Source organism: Chaetomium tenue (assembly GCF_020726465.1).
Source record: "Chaetomium tenue strain MPI-SDFR-AT-0079 chromosome Unknown F5144scaffold_1, whole genome shotgun sequence".
In the NCBI taxonomy this organism is placed as follows: Eukaryota; Fungi; Ascomycota; class Sordariomycetes; order Sordariales; family Chaetomiaceae; genus Chaetomium; species Chaetomium tenue.
Window position 1 is genome coordinate 2,689,647 of NW_027117329.1, and position 16,176 is coordinate 2,705,822.

At 55.5% G+C, this 16,176-nt stretch overlaps 8 protein-coding genes across 8 annotated transcripts; 5 read left to right on the forward strand and 3 right to left on the reverse strand.

Moving 5' to 3' along the window:
• Nucleotides 1–26: 26 nt before the first annotated feature.
• On the forward strand, nt 27–1,680 carry F5144DRAFT_555311 (proliferating cell nuclear antigen, N-terminal domain-containing protein). The gene is made up of 5 exons (XM_066787897.1): nt 27–246; nt 321–364; nt 434–863; nt 920–1,209; nt 1,276–1,680. Exons 2-5 carry the CDS (start codon nt 323–325, stop codon nt 1,291–1,293), a joined length of 780 nt encoding a protein of 259 aa, XP_066648415.1. The 5' UTR covers nt 27–246; nt 321–322; the 3' UTR covers nt 1,294–1,680.
• A 4-nt stretch (nt 1,681–1,684) lies between these two features.
• Nucleotides 1,685–3,565, forward strand: F5144DRAFT_555314 (Ribokinase-like protein). Its single transcript, XM_066787898.1, has 5 exons — nt 1,685–2,148; nt 2,205–2,215; nt 2,284–2,363; nt 2,425–2,755; nt 2,822–3,565. Exons 1-5 carry the CDS (start codon nt 2,095–2,097, stop codon nt 3,471–3,473), a joined length of 1,128 nt encoding a protein of 375 aa, XP_066648416.1. The 5' UTR covers nt 1,685–2,094; the 3' UTR covers nt 3,474–3,565.
• A 55-nt stretch (nt 3,566–3,620) lies between these two features.
• Nucleotides 3,621–4,697, reverse strand: F5144DRAFT_34986 (dUTP pyrophosphatase). Its single transcript, XM_066784288.1, has 2 exons — nt 4,150–4,697; nt 3,621–4,028 (listed from the first exon to the last, which is right to left on the reverse strand). Exons 1-2 carry the CDS (start codon nt 4,418–4,420, stop codon nt 3,769–3,771), a joined length of 531 nt encoding a protein of 176 aa, XP_066648417.1. The 5' UTR covers nt 4,421–4,697; the 3' UTR covers nt 3,621–3,768.
• Nucleotides 4,698–6,170, reverse strand: F5144DRAFT_34985 (uncharacterized protein). The gene is made up of 2 exons (XM_066784287.1): nt 5,904–6,170; nt 4,698–5,850 (listed from the first exon to the last, which is right to left on the reverse strand). Exons 1-2 carry the CDS (start codon nt 6,015–6,017, stop codon nt 4,975–4,977), a joined length of 990 nt encoding a protein of 329 aa, XP_066648418.1. The 5' UTR covers nt 6,018–6,170; the 3' UTR covers nt 4,698–4,974.
• A 1,067-nt stretch (nt 6,171–7,237) lies between these two features.
• Nucleotides 7,238–9,224, forward strand: F5144DRAFT_34957 (uncharacterized protein). Its single transcript, XM_066784283.1, has 2 exons — nt 7,238–8,071; nt 8,122–9,224. The coding sequence occupies exons 1-2, from the start codon at nt 7,523–7,525 to the stop codon at nt 9,058–9,060; spliced, it is 1,488 nt and encodes a 495-aa protein (XP_066648419.1). The 5' UTR covers nt 7,238–7,522; the 3' UTR covers nt 9,061–9,224.
• Nucleotides 9,225–9,928: 704 nt separating this feature from the next.
• On the reverse strand, nt 9,929–10,411 carry F5144DRAFT_597614 (uncharacterized protein; the record flags this gene model as incomplete). Its single annotated transcript, XM_066790883.1, has 2 exons — nt 9,929–9,950; nt 10,086–10,411. The coding sequence occupies 2 exons, from the start codon at nt 10,409–10,411 to the stop codon at nt 9,929–9,931; spliced, it is 348 nt and encodes a 115-aa protein (XP_066648420.1).
• Nucleotides 10,412–11,355: 944 nt separating this feature from the next.
• On the forward strand, nt 11,356–12,892 carry F5144DRAFT_35064 (uncharacterized protein). The gene is made up of 3 exons (XM_066784298.1): nt 11,356–11,638; nt 11,933–11,960; nt 12,020–12,892. Exons 1-3 carry the CDS (start codon nt 11,636–11,638, stop codon nt 12,739–12,741), a joined length of 753 nt encoding a protein of 250 aa, XP_066648421.1. The 5' UTR covers nt 11,356–11,635; the 3' UTR covers nt 12,742–12,892.
• Nucleotides 12,893–13,403: 511 nt separating this feature from the next.
• F5144DRAFT_34963 (uncharacterized protein) lies at nt 13,404–14,514 on the forward strand. Its single transcript, XM_066784284.1, has 2 exons — nt 13,404–13,773; nt 13,890–14,514. The coding sequence occupies exons 1-2, from the start codon at nt 13,503–13,505 to the stop codon at nt 14,321–14,323; spliced, it is 705 nt and encodes a 234-aa protein (XP_066648422.1). The 5' UTR covers nt 13,404–13,502; the 3' UTR covers nt 14,324–14,514.
• Nucleotides 14,515–16,176: the final 1,662 nt, after the last annotated feature.

Sequence of the window (16,176 nt, forward strand, 5' to 3'; positions counted from 1 at the left end):
AAGCTGGAGCTGGCGGAGCTAACCAGGAGGGGTAATCAATCTAACGCCCAGGCGCGTCTTTTCAACTGCTAAAGCGCGTTCGCGTGCCCGTTCCATCTTTCCTCCCGCCTGGAACTTCACGCAAACCCAACGACCGCAAACCCAAACCGCCGCAAACCGCCCGTTCTTGACAACCGCCGCCCGTTAAAACTCCAACGAGAATCCTACAACCCCAAATTCTTCCATAATACCCCCCACATACATTCAGTGAGAGCTCCTCCTCCGTCACCGCCCACACTTGTTGGGCTGCGCTGCCAAGATTCGGAAACTGACAAACGCAGCCATGTTGGAAGCACGGTTGGAACAGGCGAGCATCCTGAAGAAGGTATGCGTATCTCGCATTGGCGAAGCTTGATTTTGCTGTTTCGCGCGCTCTAACAAACGTCATCTGCAGGTTGTCGACGCGATCAAGGACCTGGTGCAAGACTGCAACTTCGACTGCAATGACAGCGGCATCGCTCTGCAGGCCATGGACAACAGCCACGTCGCGCTTGTGTCCATGATGCTCAAGGCCGAGGGGTTCTCGCCATTCCGCTGCGACCGCAACATTGCGCTCGGGATCAACCTCACTTCCCTCACCAAGGTGCTGCGGGCGGCCCAGAACGAGGACATCCTCACCCTCAAGGCGGAGGATGCGCCCGATGTCCTCAACCTTGTGTTCGAGAGCTCCGAGACCGACAGGATTTCCGAGTACGACCTCAAGCTCATGGACATTGACCAGGAGCATCTGGGCATTCCGGACACCGAGTACGCGGCCACCATTGCGATGCCGGCTTCCGAGTTCAAGCGCATCACCACAGATTTGATGGCCATGTCCGAATCCGGTATGAGAGCCCAAGATATCCCAAGGAGGAGGCAGCTGCTGACAGGTCCCGCATAGTCACCATCGATGCGAGCAAGGACGGCGTCAAGTTCTCGTGCCAGGGCGACATCGGCAACGGAGCCGTCACCCTGCGGCAACATTCCAGCGTGGACAAGCCGAACGAGTCGATCGAGATCGAGCTCAGCGAGCCCGTCTCGCTCACCTTCTCCCTCAAGTACCTCGTCAACTTCTGCAAGGCCTCGGCGCTCTCCACCCAGGTCAAGATTTGCCTGTCCAACGAGGTCCCCTTGTTGGTTGAATACACCCTCGCGGGAAGCAGTTACCTGCGTTTCTACCTTGCGCCGAAGGTTTGTGATTCTACGTTCTGATACGTTTTAATCCAGTAATAAGAAGCTAACCATGTTTTTAAATAGATTGGCGACGAGGAGTAGAGAGGGGCACACGGCCCCAATGATGACTTAAGGACTGAGACGATGGTCACGTAAGCTTGACTCGGCATGGATACCTACCTACCTGTAATCGCACCAGAAGGATGTTTTGGCAAAAGTAGACGCATTGCTGGAGGTTGTGTGGCCAGAGGGCCAGGGGTACCTAACATGAAGGCGATCTGGGCGCTGATGGGAATGAAATCACTCGCACCCCATTACAGAATCTAAATCTACACTGTCGAGGCTACTTATATCTTCCCCTTGTGTCCAAGAGCAAAAAGAAGCATCGCCCTGGTTCTTCTGTCCAGAAGGCTGACATGAAATTTTGGTGCGACCGCGGGGCCTACCTAGGCTTCTTCGAGTTCGAGTTGGCGGGGTAAATCCGTGACACAACCAAGAGGCGTAACCAACCAAGCCCCGGTTTTCTGGACCCTCCCATGCGCCCATCCCCCTCAATCACTCCCTGTCACTTCTCACTGACCTACGATCTTGGCTGACTGGTGTTTCCAGTCATACAAGTACCTAGACTCGGAGAAAAAGTTCGGGCGAATTCGCAAGTGGATTTCTTGGAGTCATTCGTCAACTGTCACCCTCCCCGGAACTTCCGCAAAGAGTGACCGACTCTAGGCTCCTTTTCCTTCTCTTCTTCGAACTTGGCTGTCCTTTCCTGTCTCTTTTCTTCAAGATACCCCATAAACCGAGTCCTTCGTGCCGTCGTGGCTATAATCGGCTTTTCTCGCAACGTACTCCCGTCACCGGCCGTCCAACACCGATAGTCTCTCACCAACCATCCAAACCACAAGCATGGGTGAAGGGTCTCTGGTCCCGGAAACTCGCGTATTGGCGGTCGCCAGTCATGTAGGGCGCACTGGTTGACCTTGTCTGCTATTACTCGTGCTAATTGAGTTTCCAAGGTCGTCTCTGGGTGAGTCCGGCCGAGTAGTCCATCTATCCCATTACCGCGTGTCACATCATGCTGACAAAAGCCCCAAGATATGTCGGCAATAAGATCGCCGTCTTCAGTTTGCAGTCGCTTGGCTGTGACGTAGCAGCGCTGAATACCGTGCAATTCAGTATGTTCCCCCACAACCACAAGCCTCTCTCCAACGCTTCATTCTGACTCAACGCGCACAGGTAACCATACCGGATACCGACAATGGACGGGCTCACGAGTCTCGGCGCAAGAAATCACGGACCTATACCAGGGCCTGAAGCAATCCTACCTCGACGACTTCGACATGATGCTGTCAGGTTATGTACCTGGCGCCCCAGCGCTCGAAGCAGTTGGGCAAATAGCGCAGGAGCTCAAGCGCAAGGCAGAGTCTAAGCCGGGGAGCTTCTTCTGGGTGCTGGACCCCGTCATGGGCGACAATGGCAACCTCTATGTGGCACCGGACGTCGTGCCCGTGTATAAGAGCCTTCTCCACCACGCAGACCTAGTCCTCCCCAACCAGTTCGAAGCCGAGTACGTCCCCCACTCCCCCACCCCTTCCTCGCCCCCTATCTCCCCCCTAACACCACCGCCACACAGACTCCTCTCGGACGTCCCCATAACCGACATGGCGTCGATCGGGCGGGCGCTACAGGTGATGCACGAGCGATACGGCATCCCGCACATCGTCATCACGTCGGTGTCGCTGCCGCACCCGGACCACCCCGTCTCGTCGCTGTCGGTCGTCGGCTCGTCCATGACCACCGCCGGCCGCCGCGCCCGCGCCTTCAAGATCGTCTTCCCCGCCATCGACTGCTATTTTAGTGGGACGGGGGATATGTTCGCCGCGCTGATGGTTGTGCGTATGCGCGAGGCTGTGCATAATAATAATAACCAAGGTAGTCGGGATGGGGAGGGGCAGGGGGGAGGGTTGATGGGCAGGGCGTCGTGGTTGAGTGATGATGACGTTGATACGCTGGACCTGCCGCTTGCGAGGGCCGCGGAGAAGGTGCTTGCTAGTATGCACGAGATGTTGGCCAAGACTGCGGAGCGGATGGAGGAGGTGGTGGAGAAGGCTCGCGCGGAGGCGGGGGTGGAAAGGGGGGTGGTGGTGGATGGTGAAGGGGCGGGGGCGGAAGCGGAGAAGAAGAGGATGCATTTGTTGAAGAGCAAGGCCGCTGAGCTGAGGCTGGTGAGGCATCTTGACAGCTTGAGATTTCCCAAGGTGGAGTTCCGCGCGACGAGGTTGTGAGAGGAAGTGGTGGTGTTACGGGGAATGTGTTAGATGGGGTGCATGGGGGGCAAGCATCATATAGAGAGCCATAGACCGTGGGGTTTCTGGGGGTTGTCCATCTTTGGATCATTGCGACCCCTGATTTAATCTGGCAGTATTTATCACACCGCAAAATATGAGTAGTCTCTTGAGAGTCAACCCATTTGAACCCCATCCCAACCACCTATCCGACCCATACCATGCCATACCCTGCCATGCCAACCCAAAACACCATACCGCACACCCACAACCTAGCCTCGAGGTAGGCGTGTACCTAGTTCGTCCCCGTGCTCCCGAACCCGCCCGCGCCGCGCACGCTCTCCTCCAGCTCCTGCACCTCGAGCACCTCGGGCGTGTAGATGCGCTCGATGATGAGCTGCGCGACCCGGTCGCCCTCCTGCACCGCGTAGTCGACGTCGGCGTGGTTGAACAGCAGCACCTTGACGGGGCCGCGGTAGTCGGCGTCGATGACCCCCGCGCCCGTGTCGATGAAGTGCTTGGCCGCGAGGCCCGAGCGTGGCGCGATGCGGCCGTCTGTTGTTTTTTTTGTTAGTGGGTGGTCTGCGTGGTTGGCTAACCGGCCGGTTGGGGGAGGAGGGAATGGTGTCCGGGGTTGGGGCTGGGTGCTGGATGTTGGATGCTGGATGCTACTTACAGGTCCCCGCCGGAAGAGACATGCTAATGTCGGTGTCGACGAGAGCCTTGCCCCGCGCTGGGATGGTGGTGGGGCGTGCGGCGAACAAGTCGTAGCCCGCTGCGAAAGCGCTGCCGCGGATCGGGAGCCGGGCCTTGTCGGAGAGCTTCTTGACGAGCAACGCTGGGGACGCCATGGTTTCACTGGTTGTGGGGGCGGTGGTCTCCGTTTTGAGGCGCTTTGCGGGCGGTGAGGTTGGGACGACGGGCTCGTTGGGAGTGCTAGTGGTCATGGTTGTGGGATTGAAGTCGTTGCTCCTGTCAAAAGGCCAAGCTTCGGTTGCTGTTGGGCAGAAACGACCTACCTAAGGTGGGGGGGTGGGGAGAAATGTGTGCTGGAAGACGCGCCAGACGCGACGCGTAAATTGAATGCAGGGCATCCAAAACCCCACCTGGTCCAGCGAACTGGCCAGTCACGCCAAGCAGTCCTCAGCCCCTCGTGGGGCGGGCCTGAATCGAATCAACACCACATTGGCCAATTGCAAATGCTGCCCCTGACTACTGCGGGAGACATTTGTTCTCTCTTCGAGTTCGTCAAGTCCGAGAAGTTGCTTTATATGCTTCGGCCTCTTCGTTCCGTCATGCAGATGTACTTTCTTTGGTAGCCATCGTAAACCCGCGATTTCGGAGCAGAAAAGCCATCCACTTGTCGAACACTCCCGTCAAAGATCAAAGACTAACTTCCCCACGCCAGGGGGATCGTCAGGTACCGTTTGATTGTCCGTAACATGCCACAACGGAATATCCCTATTATATGACCGTCCCATGTCTTCTTCCTCTTGACACCTTAGTCCTCCAGATCCTTTCCAAAGTCGACGAGTCGCAACTTTCGTGCATCCCTCGGATGGAACATTGCCACCTTGGAACGGACAAGGAACCTCGCTGCTGCAGATTCCCTAGCTATCTCCACGTACGCTGCTGAGGTGTCGCCGTCTGCTTCCATCAGCTTATTCATTAGTTGCTCGGTGAGATCACGCATCTCTGCGCTTGCCGCTGCTGCTTCGTTCCCCTTTTGCTTTCTCCTCGCCTGCCCCTGCTCGTCCTGGGGGCCCCAGATATCATCGATCCGTCGTTGCCGCTTGTCTTGGTCCAGCTGGTCTTTGGCTTTTTTCAATTTGCCATGAGCACTGAACCCGGCGCCCAGATCATCTGGGTCGATGTCCATCAAACCCCCGACGACGGGGCCGCCTAGCTCCTCCGCTGCCAACATGGGGCCGAGATGCTCATCAATGAACCAGTCCAACTGTTTCATGAGGCTCGCTGTCTGCTTGTCCCAGTGGTCCTTTTGTTTCTTCAATTCGGCGACACGTTCTTTGGCGATTTGCTCCTCCGTCTTCTCCTCTCTGTTCTCCAGGCCTTGGCGCAACAAATCGATGCGACCTTCGAGCGCGGTTTGGAGGGCTTGCTGCTCACGCAAGTTGGTTTGTTCTGCCTCTATCCTTCGTTTGAGATGCTCCAGTGAAGCCCCTTGAGAATCGGCGTACTCGTTGGTTTCTGCGATGGTCTGATGGGCCCGTCGCATGGCTAGCAGCGCTGGGAGGGGAGATCCCAGCGGGGGCAGTATGGGCTCTGCCTCAGTTATGTCCTGGTACGCCTTTGTCATGATATCCAAGGAATCTTCTGCCGAAAATGCCGCGCCAGGGCTGGCTGCAGATGCCCTCAGCTATTGATGGATTTAGCAAAGCTATCCTGAGACGACAGGGCCATGAAAGTTACCTGCTGCAGTGCATCCTCTAGCTCTCTTTTTCTTCGATTAAGCTCTTGAACAGTGCGCTCCAACTGGGCCTCGTACACGCGACTGGCACCCCCGAGATCCCCAGCGTCTTCCATCTCGTATAATTCAGGTACGCAATTTTGCAACAGGCACTCTCAACCCCGGGTCTCTTCAACTAAGAAGTTCCACGAGAGTACCGTGTGGTAGCTTCTCCAGTGCTTGGGTGTGTTGAGGTAGGGAGGCCTCCGCACCCTGTACTGTAAGGTAAATTGTGGTTTCTTGTTTGCCTGGGCCAAAAAGCAGTACTGTGTGAAACGAGACCAAGTGATCGATCGAAACTGTGTGAATGTCCCTTCCCTGTACAGGTACAATCCGGAAGGGGATGTGAAATTTGCGTAACGGTTCGCCGATTTGCACCCACCACTAGCCCAGGTCTCGGGGAGTACAATAACCAGGAATGGAATTATCGTATGACAGTTTAAAGATACACCGACGAGTTGAGAGGCCTTCTCGTTCCAGATTGCAACGATAAAAGACAAACATACTATGTAAAATGTACCTAATCGCCAAATCGCAACAAGCAAGTGATCTGCGCCGCATCGCAATGCGCCCCACTTCCTCCTGAAGCAGAATCATTGGTTGCCTGGTCCGTGCCTTTATTGGAAGGGACGCTGAAGCGAACAAGGCTGCAGCTTCGGCCCATGCGATTCTCCCAGTTTCATCCACCTCTCCTTCCGAGACTTCAGCCCCCTCCTCGAGACGTCTCTTCCCACCAAGCCCTTCACTTGGTTCAACTTTTACGGGCGTCGAAAATACAGGAGATCGATTTTTCGTGCCTTCCGTGTTTCTTTTGACGGACTCCGGCGATAAGCACTCGCGATCCGGTTTTGCGCAGTCATTTCGCCACCGAGCCCAATCCTCCATCTCCCCGACCAAACCCTCCCAGACCTCAACATCTCGTTCCGGCAACACGACGAGCAATATCGCATTGCTGATCATCGCACCGGCCAGGTTGGCAGTTGCAGCGGCGCAAGTTGGTAGCTTGGAACAGATAACTAGGTGGTGTTTGCTGGTTTGACGAGGCAAAGGTTTGAGTTACCTGAGTGCTCCCGAAACACAGCTGCCTTCATTTCAGCACCCTCCTGCCTCTCAATTCATCCACCCTACCTCACCATCTCTGCAACTCACCGCCCGACGCACCATCTCGTCCTCCCTTCTTCCAGCCCACCCAACCTCCATCTCTCGCCTGCCGCGCTCTTCCTTGGACAAGTCGCCATCACTGCTGCTCTGCACACTGCGCAGCAACACGTCGATCGGGATTTGGACTTTCTCCATCACTGCCTCCACGCTTCTAGCCGCAGCGTTCCCGTCTCTTCCGCCATCACATACCCCGTTCTTTGGCCCGAAGTTCTGTCACTTCCTCGACCCACCCCGAGCATAAACCTTCAACCCGACCCAATCCAGCACCATCACTCTACCCGACCCAACCACTACACCTGCACGTTTTCCTTCGAAAACCCCCTAAGGTGTAGATAAATACGATAATTCAATTGAGAACATCGAGTGTTCCGACAAAATATATCCACGCGCGTCGTGAAAACCCCTTCAGATCTAGCCCGACATGTCCGCCTCACCTCAACCGACACACTCCGCCAAGCGGCCCCTCGAGGACACGTCCTCTCCTTCGGTCGCGGACCAGCCCGATGCCAAGCGACCGGCCCTCGACAAGATGGTCAAAGACGATGAGGAGGTCCAGGAACCAATCTCCGGGAGCAACGGTGATACCGCTCCTGCTGCCGCCGAAGTTCCCACCCCCGCTCCGGCTTCTGAGGCCAATGGCGCTTCCAAGACGAACGGGGAGAAGCCCGAGGTCAAGGACGCCCAAGGCGATACCGTCGTTCCGGATGCGCCTGAGACCAAGCCCATCACCAGCACTGCCAGCGTCACCCAGCAGTCGGGCCCGCCACCAGGCGCACACGACGAGACGACATGGATTCATGTCCGCGCCGTAATCTCGAGTCCCGAGGCTGCAACCATTATTGGGAAGGGCGGTGAGAATGTGTCCAAGATTAGACAGATGTCTGGCGCCAAGTGCACCGTTAGTGATTACCAAAAGGGCGCCGTGGAACGCATCCTCACGGTGAGCGGCATCGTCGATGCTGTTGCGAAGGTACGTCGCGGAATCCCCCCACAAGTGTCAAACCACTAACCCAACCCAAGGCCTTCGGCTTGATCATCCGGACGCTCAATAATGAGCCTCTGGGCGAGCCCTCCAGCCAACACTCCAAGACATATCCCCTTCGTCTGCTAATCCCCCACATCCTGATCGGTTCCATTATCGGTAAGGGCGGCGCTCGCATCAAGGAGATCCAGGAGGCGTCCGGTGCCCGTCTTAATGCTTCTGACTCGTGCCTCCCCTTGTCTACCGAGCGCTCGCTCGTCGTGATGGGCGTGGCTGATGCCGTCCACATTGCCACCTATTACGTCGGTAGCACTCTCCTAGAGCAGCTCAACGAGCGTTTTGGTGGGGCGTCGGCCTCTGCCTACGCGACTCGCAGCGGCGGTCCCGCCGGTGCAGTTCCGGGCGGTATGCAAGTGATCCCATACAACCCGCAGCCGGCTGGCGGCAACTTTGGCAACCGGGAGAACTACCACCGCGGTCGCCCTGACCCCAGAGCCCACCACATGCCCCCCCAGGCGTACCCGCCCCAGTACGGCCACCCTCATCAGCCTCACCCAAACCCTGCCGCCCCCATGCCCTACGGAGGCCATGCTGCCGCTGGTGGCTATGGAGCTGGTCCCCACGTGCAGCCTCACCCTGCTGGGCCCGCCGGCCCTCATGGTCCCGCCGGGCCGCATGGGCAACCCATGCCTGGCGGCGCGGCAGTGCCCGGTGCCCCCCTCACGCAACAGATCTACATCCCCAATGACATGGTTGGGGCCATCATCGGAAAAGGCGGCCAGAAGATCAACGAGATCCGTCAGATCAGTGGCAGCGTGATTAAGATTAATGAACCACAGGACAACAGCAACGAGCGTCTCGTCACAATCACTGGCACGGAAGAATGCAACCGGATGGCGCTCTACATGCTCTACTCTCGCCTCGGTAAGCTCCGAGAACAGCACCCCAGCCACCCAGCTCAAGTCCAGCATCGCTAATAAGGTCCTCATAATAGAAAGCGAGAAACACCGAATCTAGTCGATTTTCGGCGGACTCGAGTTCGTCCCACGGTATTATCCCGGTATTCGTCGGCGTTGGGGTTGTTTAGGGAGTGGAAGCAGAAAATCATCAGGGTATTTTCTCTAGTCCTCTACCCGGATCAGTCATGGGTGGTATTTCTCGGGTCATAGCATTCACGCCGCGGCCTTCTAATGATTCACTTTCACTTCTGCACATGCCCTCGTCCTTGCACACTCGTATCGCCCGCTCCCTTCCCCGTGATGCCTCTACACGCCTGCATTCGGTCCCATCTTCACGTTCCGTCGCATGCCATGCATGCCCCTAGTTTGTCCCACCACTCTACCCCGACTCTGTGTCGGTTCTGAATTCCCTATCTCGTGGATGAAGGCGCCCCGACACCTAGTGCAGGGTCAAATCAACGGGATTGTTGCTTGCTGGCTGATAATGCTGCTCTCTAGGTCGGTCATCGCCGTCGAGACAGAATACCTAGAGCGAGCTACGTTTCGGGAGAACGATGGGATGTGTGATAGATCAACATAGGTAAGAATTTGATACGGGCAGTCTGCTAAATTGTTACAGGAATATCATGACAACATAACCAACGACCGCCTAGTCCCTCGCATCACACCAATTATTTCATAGTTTGGGCGGGGATGGGTTATATCTTTTCTTTCTGGAAACCTCCAGCTCCCGTATCAAACAAAGCCTGCGAGCGCCATCATCCAATAAGCCAGTAGCATTCCAAAACATAATTCCAATTCAGTCGAGGACCGTTTAATGGTTCCTCCCAAGGGACAGCGAGTCCCTCTTTACAATATGGGCGTTTACACCTGGTCAACGGCGCAGTTACTTCTTGCCGTATACCCAACTAGATAAAAGACCGAGGTTAGCCACGAAGTCCAGATAGATGTATAGGTAGTATTATTCTCGCCAGAAACGGCGCAGGAGATAGATCAAACAACAGAACAACGAAGGCAGAAAAAATAGAAGAATAAAAACGTACTTATTCCACATCTGCCCAATAAACCCCGCCGCCGGCCGCTGCTCGCTCATGCTCTGCCGGCGCGCCACGGACTCCGCATCATCCTTGCGCTTCTGCGCCGTCAGGCCCTCGAACAGCGGGTGCGACGGCCGCCGGAAGGTTGGCGACCCGGCACCCTGTGATGCTCGTCGTGTCGCTTGTGTGGCCGTGGTCGCGGCGGTGGCGGCCTGCTGCTTGACGCCGGCCCAGCTGGGCGCGGTGGCGCTTCCGGTCGAGCTCGCGGCGGATGCGGTCGAGTCGGAACGTCCTGCGCGGAACTCGGTGCCGGAGGGGAGGTTGTCGGCCATGGTTTTGGTTGTGGTTGGTAGTGGTGGTTGATGAGGGGTGGTGGGTGTTGATAGCTGCTTGGGGTAGACTGTTTTTGAGAGTATGGAAGCTCTACTGTGATAGTAGAGATGGGTAGAGGGCTCTGGTGGGATGCGGAGAGGAGCGGGGTTATATGTAGGACAAAGAACGAGAGATGCTGGGTGCTGGGATGGTCTGCCCGCAACTCAGCTTTGCTTGGAAATCCAGACCCGCCGGATGCCGCCTCTGGGTGCCCTCGATCTCCGCGCAGATAGTCGATCGTCTGGTGATGATGGCAAGGCAACTGTTGGCGACTGGCAGGCGTCTGGGTCCCTGGTGATGTCCCTGCATCGACCTGGGCCCGGAGAGGCGTAAATCATGATCACCTCGCCAGTGGGAGTGCTCGATGTCTCTGTGTTCCATGCAACTAACTACGCTCTTGGATACAAATGGGATGCGGGGATCGAGCTCTCTTTGGTCATGCCATGTCGGTTCACTGCGGTCAGGACTTCTCCACGGGGGTGACAACGAAACCCTGCCTCCTTACCAATTGCATCAATCATGGCTTTCTCGGGATGTTGTGTAAGCTACAAGAGGAGCATGGCAACGGGATCCCATCAGTGAAAGAATCTACGCTACCACGTTCCTGGAACTTTCATGGATAGCGTCTGAAGCTCCCTACTCGGCTCACCTCGGCCTTTCCAAGGAGATAAGACGATGGCGGGAGTGAGGATGGTTGCCCCTATCACGTTTGAAATGAGAGCCTGGAAGTTAAGCTCCGATCTCCGTTCTGCCTCTTCTTTTAGCGTCCATCGAGTTGAATAAGAGGTCGCGTGAGACTGCCATGACAGTTTGTGACGTCATCTAGCACTTACTATAGTACAGACCTGGGCGATCTTCTGGGCAAATGAACCAGCATCCAGGGAAATAAAACCCATCGGATGGGTTCTGGGTAATTATGGCCGCCTCTCATATTCTCCATCAACGAATATTACCAAACAAACGACGGATGGTGTGCGGCGTGCGACCGATGCCAGGCTCATAGTCGTGGCTGCTGCATCGTGTAGGTCCTATTTAGGAAGGTGGGGAAACTCAGTGCTGCTTGGTGTAAATGCGTCTGGGCTCTCCAAGTTGCTGCCCTGTTGCTGCCATTCCCTTTGGCTCGACTCACTGTCTCCGTTATTGGTTGCTGTTCTCGTCAAGCCTATTGACGAGTAACTTTGATTATGGTCGGTCGTTGTTTACTTCCTGAGAACGGCTAAAAATATTGTTTAAAAGGACGGGTAAGAGGGGGGGGGGTTATACCAATGTTCGACTTTTATTTTCATGTTTGCTGCAATCAGTTTGATCTTCCTGTTCTCCAAGCTTAGCCAGGCAGCCAACCCACACGCGTCGCACTTCCAACCCAACATTGTAGCCATTCAAGAACTTAAAGAGTCGCCCGGTTCCTACTCCATCAAAACGATCAAACCACACTCAAACCCCAGAACCTAATCGAGGCTGATATTTGAACATACAGAAAGATGGCGAGAAAACATTTTATTATGCTGGGTGAGACAGCCAGCTGCGCTACCCAATCCTGTCACTTGGACTTACTCCGTCACGCGCAGAGAACAACCCAGAGGTGATGAACGCCCTGGCTAAGAAGATGGGACTCTCCGACGACCTGACCTTTTACGATGTCTACTCCTTGGACGAGCCCGCCCTACTCGCCCACATCCCGCGTCCGGCGTACGCCTTGCTCGTCATCGTTCCCATGTTCCCGCAGTGGAAGCAAGACCGGGAGACAGAAGATGCGGCGCTCGGCGACCCGGCCAGCTACTACGACGGCGGTGCGGCCGGCAAGGGGGACGAGCCCGTCATCTGGTTCGAGCAGATCATCGGCGACGCGTGCGGCTCGTACGGCTTCCTGCACTGCGCCATCAACGGCGCTACTCCCAAGTTCATTCTCCCCGGAAGCACCCTCGAGCAGCTGCGCAACGATGCCATTCCCTTGCCCCACCCAGAGCGGGCTCAGCTGTTACATGATAGCGAGGGGTTTGAGGAGGCCCACAAGTCTGTGGTTGCCATGGGCAGTACACGAGTGCCTAGTCCGGGGGACCACGAACATGCCGGCCACTTTATCGCTTTCGTCAAGGCGAACGGCCATCTCTGGGAGCTGGAGGGTTGCCGGGGTGGGCCGCTGGACCGAGGTGAGCTCGGAGAAGATGAGGATGTCCTGAGCCCGCGGGCGCTAGACCTTGGTCTGAAGCGGATTATCAACCTCGGTGGAACTGCTGACGAGCGGGACCTTCGCTTCAGCTGCATTGTTCTCGCCCCGAAGGAGGCTTGAGGCGCGCCGTTGATGGCAGAGGCTTGAGAGACAACGAGGGAGAGATATCGTCCTGGGAATTCCGTCGACTTCCCGAGAACACCCGGGGCCGAGACAAGCCGGGCGAATCTAACTCGAGATGCCCTTTGCCGGGGACGGGTTGTGGTCATTGGAATGGATGCGTAGAGGCTTTATCACACACCATCTTGAACTGGCATGGAACTGTCGTTGTTCGTTCGTTGAGTTCCCCATGTCCTACCAGACGATTACTCCTACCCACACTTCCGGCCGTGAGAACAACCAATATGCTTGTTTTCATTGTCTTATAACCGTAGCTGAATCGACGGAGTGATTCCATCACCGGTATGTGGGACCCGCTCAGTGATGTCGAGACAGAGACAGTCTTGATAGCTCACATTCCAGCTCCCCTGAATCGCAACGCCACCCGTGAGACAGTTTTTTTGGAGTGAATAGAGACGCATGTCTGCCAACCTCACCTTTAGATTCGTAGGCATGCAGTCATGAGTGAAGAAGCACATCCCAATTTCGCTCGGACAAGACCGCCGAGAGTTGCCCCGAAGCATAGCAACACCCGGCGGACGTGGTGGTAACTGATAGTAAGACCTCGATCAAACTTTGAAGGTTTTTGTGAAGAAGTCAGGTATAAGTATTCGGCATCCCACCTCCGTTGGAACCAGATTTTGAGCACCACCATCATCCACTACAATACCGAGTCTTCTCAGAATCAACATCTCCTCTTACAACCACACCACTCTTTCAACATGAAGGTCCAAGCTTTCGGAATCGTTTGCCTCCTCGGCGGCGCTCTCGCCGCCCCCTTCGAGCAGGCCCAAAACGCCCAGGAGGTCCAGCACCATCAAATGGGCGCGGCCGCCGCCCCCGCTGCCTTCACCCCGGAGGACATTGACGCCAACGGCATGATGGCGGGCCACCACCAGATGCAGCGCCCCAACAACAACATGCCTACCGGCGCCGACATGGACGTCTTCGAGCAGATGGTCACCGAGGCCAAGATGAAGATCGCGGACATCGGTAAGTCCCCTTTTTCCCTTCTCCCTCCCTTCTCCCTCCCCTTTTCCCTCCCCCCTCCCCCAACACTAAAACCACAACCCCCAACCCCAATCTCACACCCCCACCCCCCAAAACAGAGAGACTCGTCCAGCAGCAGGGCGCCGACCCCGAAGCCCTGCTCACCGCCCTCGTCACCCCCATGAGCGAGCTCAACCAAACCCTCGCCATGGGCGTCAGCCGCCTCGCCCTGCCCGACCTCGGCGGCATCCTCGGCGGCGTCATCGGTGGCGCCACCAAGAAGGCCAAGCCGCTCGGCCTGCTTAGCGAGCTGCTGCGGTCGGTTTCGAACTTGCTCGAGGGTCTGTTGACCAAGGGTCCCATTGGTAATCTGCCAAATGATTTGTTGGGTGGGATTCTCGGGGGTGTTACCGGTACGGTTGGGGGTGTGCTGGGTGGGGGTGCGGCCAGCCAGGTGCCGGATCTGTTGGAGGGTATTCTGAACTCGGTTGGTACCGTGGAGGGTGGTGCGGTGGGTGGTGCCCCGGTTGCTGTGCCGGTTCCGCTGCCTTAGATTGGTGTGGTGGGCTCGGAGAATGTAGTCTCTGGCTACTGACTGTTGAGGGTGAGAGATCGGGGTCGAGAGTGGCTGGGGTTTCGGAGATAATGAGGATGATAGTTTCTTTTACGGGGATGCTGTTTTTGTTTTGGATTGGTTGTTGTTTGGAGAGAGTTCGAGGGTAGCCGCAGGTACTAGTAGTGAATGTTATACCTGAGGAGGACCGCCTGGTCTTGCATTAGTATGTGAATTGTACGTGGGATGCCGGTCAGTTGGCTCCCCGCAAAGCATCCAAACAGCAGCGGGAACTTCCAGTTGTCTCCCTCCTCTCCAAATCTCTACAATGGTTCTCTCAACCGCATGAAAGCCATGGCAACATGAAAAGAGTAGTAGTCACCACCCCAGGACAACACCGGCCACGGCAGAGGCGAGTTTCATCCGAACTCGTCCCAACCACACACAAGTACATTCCCCTCCGCGTACCTTCCGGCAGTATATATACAAGTTCCCGCACGCACACTATCACCGCCTCCTCCCAATTGAAGTCAAACACCGGTTTGGCTCAGCGGTATTGGGAGGAGGACCGGTTGGACACCTCTCGAAAGAGGGCCGCTTCGACTCCCCCTCGCGGCGCAAAACCCTGTTTTCAGGGTTTTCGTAACTACCGACCTTCATTCGACCGGCGAATGGAGCTTGGTGGTGAGCTTTTTGGAATTTCTTCAGCTTTCTTTTTCTCTTTGCTAGTTTCCCTCGGTCGCGACCTGCAGGAGGAAGAAGTAGGTATTGTTTTACAACCCAAAGACAATAGAACACTTGCCATGTTAACCAGCACATCTCGCTTCCCTATTCCCGCCCCGACTTATAATGGGCCAACTCTCACTCAGCACTGAGGCCAAGCTAAATTTACCAACCTCCGCATTAGTCCTAGGAAGTAGGAGATAGGAGACTAGTACTTGCGGACAAGCGGCGCGATAATATAATTGATGATCATACCGAAACTCAAACTCCTATCTTGAACATTATTATTCCTACACCGCTATGCCCTTGGGCTCGCCGGTCCAACTATCTAGCTCCTATCTTGAACATTCCATGCAGTTTCCCGCTTTTAACTTTGAACAGAATGAGATGCACACTGATGGGTAGAGGATAACTACGAGTGTCCTCCTTTACAATGCCGACGAGATCAAAGATGGCAAGAAACGGCGGAGGAAGCCTATGAACTCAGACTAAGATTCGTTGGGATGCTGTTCCCAGTTGTGTATCACCCTCGAGTTCAGGAGGAACGGGCTTGGCGGAGGTCATTGTTTACATCCCCTGAATTAGTGGATTCAGAATCCCGAGTCGATATCGTCAACAGCGAGAATCCCTCGAGAAAGAAACTAGAATCTTTTCAAGAGTATGAGTATTCAGTATTGATTTCAAGTAAAAGGACCAACATCCCTTTACTACAGATGGTAATTCTTCTCTTGGAGATTTCTGAGTGGTTGCCAGAATCAACACTTGCACCAGGGTCATCGCGATCTTCAGCCTTACAAGTGGATTGCCGAGGCTCCTAATCCAATTAAAAAGGGAAAGTGACATTCTCGCTTGGACGAGACTCCAAATAGCCAATCAGAGTTGCTAAAGTCTGCACGAGTCTCTGGTTTGAGATCAGGGGTTAGGTTGTCACTGATTTCACGGGTCTGTACGGTTTAACACTGGGTTTAGTTACTTGGGGATAAATAACGAGTCAGCAGATTACCTCTTACAAATTAACTATCGCCCAGGTTGGTTGCTTTGTTCGAGTGTCACTGACTATGTTGGTCAATATTCTGGCCGCATATCTTGTTGAGCAAGAGGCAAGAATGAGATGAGACAATTGAAAATCC

Coding starts and splice junctions, on each gene's coding strand:
- F5144DRAFT_35064 (XM_066784298.1), top strand. Junction 11,961..12,019: donor AAAACATTTTATTATGCTGG/GTGAGACAGCCA, acceptor CGTCACGCGCAG/AGAACAACCCAGAGGTGATG.
- F5144DRAFT_34957 (XM_066784283.1), top strand. CDS start 7,523: ATGTCCGCCTCACCTCAACCGACACACTCCGCCAAGCGGCCCCTCGAG. Junction 8,072..8,121: donor TCGTCGATGCTGTTGCGAAG/GTACGTCGCGGA, acceptor ACCCAACCCAAG/GCCTTCGGCTTGATCATCCG.
- F5144DRAFT_34986 (XM_066784288.1), bottom strand. CDS start 4,420: ATGACCACTAGCACTCCCAACGAGCCCGTCGTCCCAACCTCACCGCCC. Junction 4,029..4,149: donor GTCTCTTCCGGCGGGGACCT/GTAAGTAGCATC, acceptor AAAAAACAACAG/ACGGCCGCATCGCGCCACGC.
- F5144DRAFT_555314 (XM_066787898.1), top strand. CDS start 2,095: ATGGGTGAAGGGTCTCTGGTCCCGGAAACTCGCGTATTGGCGGTCGCC. Junction 2,364..2,424: donor GCTGAATACCGTGCAATTCA/GTATGTTCCCCC, acceptor CAACGCGCACAG/GTAACCATACCGGATACCGA. Junction 2,756..2,821: donor CCCAACCAGTTCGAAGCCGA/GTACGTCCCCCA, acceptor ACCGCCACACAG/ACTCCTCTCGGACGTCCCCA.
- F5144DRAFT_555311 (XM_066787897.1), top strand. CDS start 323: ATGTTGGAAGCACGGTTGGAACAGGCGAGCATCCTGAAGAAG. Junction 365..433: donor AGGCGAGCATCCTGAAGAAG/GTATGCGTATCT, acceptor CGTCATCTGCAG/GTTGTCGACGCGATCAAGGA. Junction 864..919: donor GATGGCCATGTCCGAATCCG/GTATGAGAGCCC, acceptor GGTCCCGCATAG/TCACCATCGATGCGAGCAAG.
- F5144DRAFT_34985 (XM_066784287.1), bottom strand. CDS start 6,017: ATGGAAGACGCTGGGGATCTCGGGGGTGCCAGTCGCGTGTACGAGGCC. Junction 5,851..5,903: donor TAGAGGATGCACTGCAGCAG/GTAACTTTCATG, acceptor ATCCATCAATAG/CTGAGGGCATCTGCAGCCAG.
- F5144DRAFT_34963 (XM_066784284.1), top strand. CDS start 13,503: ATGAAGGTCCAAGCTTTCGGAATCGTTTGCCTCCTCGGCGGCGCTCTC. Junction 13,774..13,889: donor GATGAAGATCGCGGACATCG/GTAAGTCCCCTT, acceptor CCCCCAAAACAG/AGAGACTCGTCCAGCAGCAG.